General features: G+C 44.6%; 1 protein-coding gene across 1 annotated transcript in view; it reads left to right on the top strand.

Annotated features, from left to right (window-relative positions):
- ELOVL5 (ELOVL fatty acid elongase 5) overlaps positions 1-9,301 on the top strand; it is a 71,868-nt gene that overhangs the window by 44,032 nt on the left and 18,535 nt on the right. The window contains exons 2-3 of the mRNA XM_007451934.1: positions 2,217-2,282; positions 5,393-5,580. Of these exons, the coding sequence (XP_007451996.1) occupies positions 2,225-2,282; positions 5,393-5,580 (246 nt within the window). The 5' untranslated portion in view covers positions 2,217-2,224. The remainder of the gene's footprint in view (positions 1-2,216; positions 2,283-5,392; positions 5,581-9,301) is intronic.

Genomic DNA, 9,301 nt, shown 5'->3' with positions numbered 1-9,301 from the left:
GGGGCACGACCCCGCGTCTCCTGCATCGGCAGGCGGACCCTCAAACACTGCGCCACCAGGGAAGCCCTGTTTCCTGTCATTTTTGAGCATTCCTTTACTTCTGTTTCCAGCTTTTCTACATCCTCCCTACATAGAAACCAAAACTGGTTACAGGCTCCCGTGAAAGGGCTCTTAGATAAAAATGAGAAGGGTGTTCTTACTGTTTTCGTCAGGTGTGTTCCTGATGTTAGATCCCAGGTACTGTTACTTGCTAGGACTTTTACAGCTTGTTGTTAATGCGTATATGCATCATTTCCAACATCTGCTTGTTGGCAGACTCGGTTGGTTTTGGTGTTCAGCACGTGCCTTCTCCCCCATCGTGAAAGTCTAGTCCGTTCTAGGCCTCCCGGCGAACTCTTTGGGTTTTTCCCTATTCAACAATCCTTTGCACACAGTAGGTTTAGTACGTTCATTTCAGCCTCATCTTTCATGCTCAGATAATGCTTCACGCTGACAGGTGCCTCTCTCCTGAGATGTTGTCAACTCCCCCACCTTCCATTTCTGCCCCCTGGGGGTGTTAGGACTTGCATTGGACATTGTGGGCTCACTGGTGGGAGTTTAGTGGGCAGGGCAAACGGACGCTGGCGGTATCCACTGTGGAGTGGACCCTGCGGCAGACACACAGCAGGAAACCTTTATGGCAGGGCTTGCTGCATGCCAGGCACTGCTCTAAGGACCTTAGGTGTATTAGTGTATTAGATCATTTGCTCTTCTTAACAGCCTGAGGGGCAATTATTATTTCCCACATGTTATAGGTAGGAGGCTAAATAAGTTGTCCAAGGCCATATTACTATTAGGTGGAAAAAAATGGGTTTCAAACCCAAATTGTCTGATAAGGAGCCCAACGTGGAGCCTCTTAATCACCTGCCAGCCTGTCATGCTTTTCTACCTACTTGTGTAACTGTTGAATGGCAAAGGTGGCATATCTAATTGTTGGCACTGGGGTGTGTGGGAGCTGGTGGCTTCTTGGCTGAGGGAGTCCGTGCCCTGCAAGTCTCCCCCCAGGGCAGGACAGATGCTGGAACGGAACCCTGGTCACTGCTGCTTTCAAGGTGTCATCGATGGCAAATGATTAAGTGCCTAGTTGATGAAACCAATTTTGCCTTTGCCCTTGGAAGCAAAAATATTTGTGGTTATTTCTATGACAGTAATGACCAAGACAGTTAAACGTATGCCTCCGAACTTTAATATAGAAAATCTAGTCAATACACAGATGAAAAGATGCTTCGCTACCCTGTAAATGTAAATCTTAAATAGGGAGTTTTAAAGTCTTAAAGATGGAGGTAGGTCTGTAACCAGTGATAGGAGATCATCTCCGAGATGTAGTCAGTGAAAACAATCAGCAATATTTTTCCAAGCCTTTTTTTTTTGCAGTTACCACAGTAAGAATATATTTCACATCGCAGCTGAGTACATCATACTCATAAGTATGGTACAGTAACACTGAAGATTCATGACAGTATTGATTCTCACTAAGGGCAAAGCACTCTGATTGTTATGATCAGTTTATTATTTCTAATGCGAAGTTGACTTGCTCAACTATCAATGGGTTGTGACCAACAACTGTAAAGACTCCCATTTGGCATGACTTCTTTTGTGCTCAAAAGAGAGAAACCTCTGGAAGTACACCCAAGAAATGGTACCAGTAGGCTCCTTCTAACAGTGGGGTGGAGGGATTGTGTTGGAGCAAAGTGATGAGATTTTTCTTACCTCCTCTTTTCATTTTAAATGTTTGAATTTTTTTTACTATGGACGTGAGTACGTTAAGACAGTAATTAATAAAAGTACCCAGCAGAGGAACTGTCTTCTCCCTGTGGCGCTCCCATTTGCCCCATGGGCTCTTCCCCGTCTGCCTCCTTTCTATCCAGTTCCATCCTCTCCCCACTGGGATTTCAGCTTCACAGAGGGAGTTCTTACAGAGCTGAGAAAAGAAGCACAGAAAGCTGGTGCTTCATTTATAAAGTGAATTCACGGGATTGTGTCTTTTCTTTTGATTTTCAAATCAGAACTTAACCTGTAAGTTACTTTTGTGAGTTTAAAAAGAAATTGTTTGAACATGAGGAACTTAACCTTGTCCAGAGCATGTTCCCTGAAAAGAGTTTGTTCTTGTTGTTTCATGAAAAAACACAAAAAGCATTTTGAGTAGAGATTTAATCAATGTCTCTTTTTCTTAATAGGTTTTAAAATGGAACACTTTGATGCATCACTTAGTACCTATTTCCAGGCATTGCTCGGCCCCCGAGGTAAGGTGGTTTTGGGTTTTGCTCCCCCCTCCTTCCCCTCCGCTCCTTGTTACAGGCACATGTAAATATTGCACGAAGACATTCTAGAAAACATGAGCATTTTCCAGTGATTAGACTAATGCTTTGTCCCTGGATACCAGGGGCTTGGAGTCCTCTGAGGCCCCCTGGCTGCTGGGGCAGAGACACAGGTGCTGTGACCCTCCGCTGACTTTGGCTGGAGCTCAGGTTTGCTGTCAAGCTTGCAGCCTGAGAATGCCACAGATTTCACCACTACTGGTGACATGGTTTCCTCAGTTCTTGTGAGTCTTCAACTGAAACTGACTTCCAAAATGCACTGCTGCAATAGGAGTTTAAAACCCTTCCCCTTTTACAATTATAAGGGCTTTTTTTTTTTTTTTTGCGGTACGCGGGCCTCTCACTGCTGTGGCCTCTCCCGTTGCGGAGCACAGGCTCCGGACGTGCAGGCTCAGCGGCCATGGCTCACGGGCCCAGCCGCTCCGCGGCATGTGGGATCCTCCCGGACCGGGGCACGGACCCGCGTCCCCTGCATTGGCAGGCGGACTCTCAACCACTGCGCCACCAGGGAAGCCACTAAGGGCTTTTTAATGTCCTTTGGTGTTGTGTCACGTCGATGGCTAGATATATACACCTGAGTTCTTTTGCTCTTCATCCTTCATTACCTTTTAGGAAGTAGGCAGCTCCACCTTACACCTTCTTCTAATGTCATCTATAACGTCTTAGTTGTAAAGAAGGAACTTTGGGAGTTCCCAGGAAGATTCTTAGGAAAACTACAAGAGGCTTTTAAACAGATGAAAAGATTCTCAGTTTCACTTGTGGTTTTTAAAATACAAAAGAAAACAATAAAAGGAACTTCATCTGTTAGTAAGGAAGAGATGAAATAAGGCTGATACCATCTGTGATAATAGTGAGGGTGTGGAGAAAGAGTCTACCTTGGGGTGACCTCTCTGGAGGGCACTTGTGTTTTCTGTTGAAATTAAAATACTCGTGTCCTTTGACTCAGCAAAGATATGTATAAGGAAGGTCCTTAACAGCATCGCTTGTCAAAACTGGAAATAATCTAGAAGCCCATCCGTAGGGGACAAGTCAAATTAGTGTGCAGCCCTTGGAAAAGAACAAGCCAGATCTATCTCTCTGTGCTGGTGTGGGGACGATGCCTTCTTTGAGTGTTGCTGGATCAAAAATCCAATTTTAAATGGCTGAAACAATAATAAAAATTACTAGCTTACATTATGTGATCTGAGTCACTTCAGGGGCTCCGTGATGATACCCAAGAACCCCGTTCTTGTCATTTCCTACCTTGCATCCTCGGTATGTCAGCAGCTCTGTCCTCAGGAGAGGTTTCCCCATCTTTCGTGGTTGCAAGGTGGCTGCTGGAGCTCTAGGCTGCACCTCCAGAGGAGGAGGGAGAAGTCTGATCATTTGCATGGTTTTAAGAACAAGTAAATTCCCCAGAGCTCTTCACAAACTGTCATCTCCTCAGAGTTCAGTGGCCACAGTTGCTCCACATGCTTATGTCTGAGCCAGCCCCCAGGGAGTGGGTTAGGTCTCCGCAGTTGACCAGATCCCTAAGGATTTACCACCTGGGGTTGGGGCCAGCCACCCAGGAAGTGCTTGGATACTTGGTTATATAGAAGAATGAAGATCTGTGATAAAATTTAAAACGGATGGTGCAAAACAGCGTTAAGTAAAAGGAAATGGGAGGTTTTTGTGGGCGCATTTATTATGTTTGTGATTATGTACACATCAACATTTGTAACAGTCTGATGTTAGTTGCTGCGGAGGAACTTGTTTTCTCAGAATTGACCGCTTCCAGCCCAGAGCTGAGAACAAAAGGGGGTAAGAATTGTCTTATTAAGTTAACTGGGGGGGCCGCTTCCCTGAAGGGCTTCTGAGAAGCACAGTTCGGCAGAAACTGGCAGCCACCACCCTAGCATCACTAGTGGGGAGAGGGTGGAGGGCATCTCCCTCTAAAGCCAAGAGAAGAAACACTGGGGGCATTTAGGGTGTCTGCAAGAAAGGAGACTGACAGTGGTTCCCCAAGTGGATGTATGCTCCACTTAACCTGTGCTTGTCCTACAAGGTCAAGGGAGAGAGCATTGGAGAGAGTAGCAAGATGGTCCAGCCAGGAGCTCAAAGAAGGGGCTGAGACACTGTCCTCACTTAGCTGCTGCTGCTAAGAAGATACAGAGGTGAAACCAGCATGTGCCTCTGAGCTCCACAGTTGGCGGGGGGGCTTGGAGGGTATGTAGAGCAAAGGGCGGGCTACAGGTTTGGGGGCTCACCGCAGCAGGATGCAGAGGGGGGCGTGCTGCAGAGGTGGCTTCCTGGGAGTCAGCCAGAGGATGGAGTTGAGTCTTCCAGGGGACATATAACACCCAAGGGATCCGGCTGCCAGGGAGTTTGCTCCCAGCCACAGGAGGGCTGTCAGGTTGCCGCAGGCAGCCACTTGGAGTGCATTTTCCTTTTCCTCCTAGGAGACGGGAGGGGAGCCAGGGAGGTCCCTCCTGTGCCAGTAATTTCCTTGAATCAGTATAGGTCTTCCCTCTCAAGCTTCTGTTCTTCACTTACGTGGTCATTTTTGCTGCTTCACCCTCACTTTTTAAAACATCATCCCCGCTGCTGTTGCCCATGGCACTCGTGGCAGACGATCTCTGAGCTGGCTGAGTGGCACGTTTTCTGAGTCTGCGCATGCTGGGCAGACTGGCTGACACTGGGCTGGGATGGAGGGCTTTGGAGCTCAAAGACTGCCATTTCTAGGGTTTCCTTGTCCCATGCATAATTCAGCAAGCCTGGTTAATCAGTCCAGTTAATGGAAAATTGAGCTTTCCCCTTGGTTTCTTTAAGATTCTTTGGAAAGGATTTTTTTAAATTATTTAGCAAAACCTGTGAATAATAACGCATGTCGTTACTCAGAACGTGAGTGTGAGCCTCACCTTGAGGCTGTATATTGAAGACTCCGAGTTCCTCCTCCAGTTGCTTTTGTTGGCTTGGGAAATTTTAATTAATGTTTTAATGTTTGAAAAACATTGTTACTATTTTTGTATCTACTTTGTTAATCACTAAATGTTGTTTCTTTTAATATTTTCCAGATCCCAGAGTAAAAGGATGGTTTCTTCTGGACAGTTATATCCCTACTTTGCTCTGCTCCATCCTATACTTGCTAATTGTGTGGCTGGGACCAAAATACATGAAGAATAGGCCGCCGTTCTCTTGTCGGGGGATTTTAGTGGTATATAACCTTGGACTCACGCTGCTGTCTCTCTATATGTTCTGTGAGGTAGGTCAGAGGTTAACACAGCTTCCTCTCACTTAAATGTACTCATGTCACCGTCCCGAATTGTGCTCCTAAGTGGAGAAAGACAGCTGCGTGGAGGGAGAGAACAGGGAGGGCAGGTACAGAAATGCGTTTCGAGGATGTTATAAAATCGATGTTTCAAAACGCCAGAGTTAAAATGTACAAATGTGCCTTCTGGGCACATCTATCTAAAATAGAAGGCTTTGCTATGGATTCTTTTGTTATTTATGTTCTGTATTATACTCAGAATTAAAATTAATATTTTCAGAAATACGCAAGCAGAGCACAGAGTAGAAAATGAACAGAACGCAAAGAACAGATCTGTGAGCATTTTATTATGAAGCTTTTAATAAATGCCTGGTTCTTGTTTGGAGGCAGCCGGGGAAGGAAGTGGGCGGAGTCTGCGTTTGGTATGTTTGTGGTCGGTCAGCCCTCTCCATCCTGATCTGATCACTGTAGACAGCTTGGAGCTTTGAGAGGTTGTTTTTTTCAAAGCTAAGAAGAGCAGATAGTGAGGTCTGCGTTTAGGGTTGGAATGGTCTAAGTTCAGGCCAGATTATCTTTTCTATAAAACAGTGATGTTGAAAACCAAATTTGATGATCTTGAAGGCCTTAAGTAAGAGTGAAAGACACATCGGAATCAAAACTTAAGCCTCCTATTTTGAAAGTATAGTCACTTAGCCTTTAAAGCTAGAAGGGGAGGAAAGCTCCCTCCGTGATAAGTATGATTTGTGTCTTGGCGAAAACATTGGAAGCTGTTGAGCAGTATCTAAGGCCTGAATAGAGAGATTCAGGAAATAGAGGAGGAAAATAACGTGCTTAACCCACAATTTAGAGTACATAGGGAAGTAATGGATAAGGGGGCAATAATCTTTAAATTAAATCAAGTTTATAAAGATAGGCCCAGATCAGATATTCCCAAATTGAAAATAAACCCTAGTACCCACATTAGATGATATTTCTTTTTGATTTTGTCTTTTTTTTTTTTTCCTGTACTTACATAAACCCCTCAGGAATACCCTTATGACATATGTTTCGTCAAGTTTTAAATTTCATTTTAGCTACTGGTTTTTCCTCTTTTTGTTGCTTAGCATTTATAGTCCAATGAGTACTGAAACACGGGGCAGTCATGGCATTTTACAGCAGAACAAACTGAGAGGACCATCGAGCCCAGCTGGGCCCCTCATTTCAGGGAAACATCCCAAGAGTTGGAGCCATTGCCTGTGGTCACACCATTGGCATGGTCACAACGATTAGTCTTTATTTACCCACCTGCTTATCTACATATTTGGGTCTGTAAAGAATCTTAAAAATAAATATGTAGCCATTGATATTTTTGTCTGTTTAATCCTGTGGTATGAATTCTCAGCTGCCTTGGCAAAGTTCTAGGTTAATATAAAGAAAATTAACTGTTGCAAGGAGAGAAGAGAAGTCTTGAAAGATGGAGATAAAAAGGAAATGAGAGAGGATTCACGAAGTTTTAAAATGACTAGAAGAAGAAAAGTAACCAAATGACTGTCTTATAACTGTGAAACTGAGTTTAAGGTATAGAAAGAGCTTGGTCATAGCTTCTGCATTTGGTAGAAAGAAGATTAAAAAGAGAGACGTGGCTTTACTTCTAATTGCCTCATGAACTTGGTGTTTATTTCTGGGAAAGAGGTCATAATCCCTGAATAGAAGTATGTTTGAAAGTGGTATGTTTTAGATTAGGAGTAGAGGACTTCACGGCAAGCATTTTTTCATTTATTAAATTAGGTATTGTCTGAGATCGCAGTCAGTAGTAAAGCCTCGAAAATAAAATGTCAAGTTTATAGAAGAGAAACAACTTAGTTTGCATTACTCACTCAGCTTTGTAAAACGGTGTCCTTATAGCAAACGTAAAAATCTTGTGTGCCGTTCTACCCACACCCCTACTCCTCCAACCCCCGTCCCCCTCCCCCCCACCTCCCAGCTCCAGGGCATGTTTCATCTGAATGGAAGCCCCGCTGTGTTTTCAGACTATGCACACATCTTTCCCTTTGTCCCCAATATTGAGAATCCCTACCCACCAGATGCCAGATTGTGACTTTTCCCTCATTGTGCAGGGTGTACCTGGGCTGGACTCAGGTTTCCCCTGGCTCACCCAGTAGTATAACTCCTTAGTTAACATGTCAGACACTCAGGGGGCTGCTCTGTCCTGACCTGGAACTTTTTTGGTATATCCGCCCTGCTCCTGGCCTCTGGCCTCTAGTCAGCAAAGCAGGGAGGATCCAGTTGCTTGGTTTGTCACGGTCCGGAGGGGAGCATCCCAGTGCAGGGATCACGGGGCTCAGCAGTAGCGGCAGGAAGCAGGGTCAGCACGCACAGCACGTCAACCTTGAACTTGAATGGAGAGAACTGCTGGCTGCCCTCCTTAGCAGCCTGCCCCAGTGCCCCATCCACTCAAACCCCCAAGACCAGGTTCTTCCTTTCTTTGGGTCTCTGCCCCCCTAGAAACTCCACTTCCTTCAGACCTAAGCCTGCCTCGGTTTGACAGTTCCCATCTCGTTTCTGAGGACCCTTCTCAAGGTCAGTTCCTCTGTGACACCTTGAGAGGGCTTGGCTCTAGAGCAGTGATCCCAGCCTCTCCTGCCTCCCCGTGGTCCCGAGGAGCCTGACGCCTTCTCTCCCATCACGGTGCCCCCAGGGGTGCCCACGGTGCCTCCAGCCTTGCGTCTCTCACACGCACCTCACTGGCTGTAGTTACGATGTTCCTTCCACATCTTTTCCATCCCCTTGTTAGCATGGCTTCAGCATTAAGACATAAAAAAGCAAATGCCAGAACGACGTTTTACTTTACTTAACAAAGATAAATCACAGATTACAAACAGATTATTTTGATTGTTTGTTTATTCTCTTTGCAGTTAGAACCGTGTGTTGTGAAGTAGTGTGAGAAAATTCAGTGAAATGATTCAAACATTCAGAACATTTAAAATGTAATTTTAGAGAATGATTGACAGCTAACTCGATAGGTGATCTGAATTGGCATAGATTCAAAACTTATTTTTTCTTTCCCTTTGCAATTTAAAACTACTTCAGAATATGGAAAATAAAATCATAGAAACATATTTATCTATGTACCTAAGAAATATTGACATTATTCGTTTGAATTTTTTGTTTAAAGAGGAAACAAAAATGCATCTAAAGCACAGCCCCTTCACAGATTTAACTTTCTTCTGAAGTTCGTTTCTTTTCTGGATATGTTTGGGTTTTTTTTTGTTTTTTGTTGTGGTACGTGGACCTCTCACTGTTGTGGCCTCTCCCGTTGTGGAGCACAGGCTCCGGATGCGCAGGCCCAGCGGCCATGGCTCACGGGCCCAGCCGCTCCACGGCATGTGGGATCTTCCCGGACCGGGGCACGAACCCGCGTCCCCTGAATCGGCAGGCGGACTCTCAACCACTGCACCACCAGGGAAGCCCCTGGATATGTTTTTATACTTTTACTAAAGATGTATGTGTATGTAACAACTTACAGAATATTCTGAGACAATTTTTTTAACTTACATAAATGGTGTACAGTTTATACTCTTTATCAAATAGCTTTTTTCAGTCAGCATTAATTTTGAATCTTATGGATATCATTTCATTAGTTTTAACTTCTCTGTATTATTTCAGTGTTAGAGTTTATTATGCCATTTTATCCATTTTTCTTTGGATGGACATGTATGTCATTTCACAATTTTGC

Source organism: Lipotes vexillifer, unplaced genomic scaffold (genome assembly GCF_000442215.2).
Source record: "Lipotes vexillifer unplaced genomic scaffold, Lipotes_vexillifer_v1.1 scaffold147, whole genome shotgun sequence".
In the NCBI taxonomy this organism is placed as follows: domain Eukaryota; kingdom Metazoa; phylum Chordata; class Mammalia; order Artiodactyla; family Lipotidae; genus Lipotes; species Lipotes vexillifer.
The sequence above is the reverse complement of the archived record's forward strand: the minus strand, read 5'-3'. Positions and strand labels throughout refer to the sequence as shown.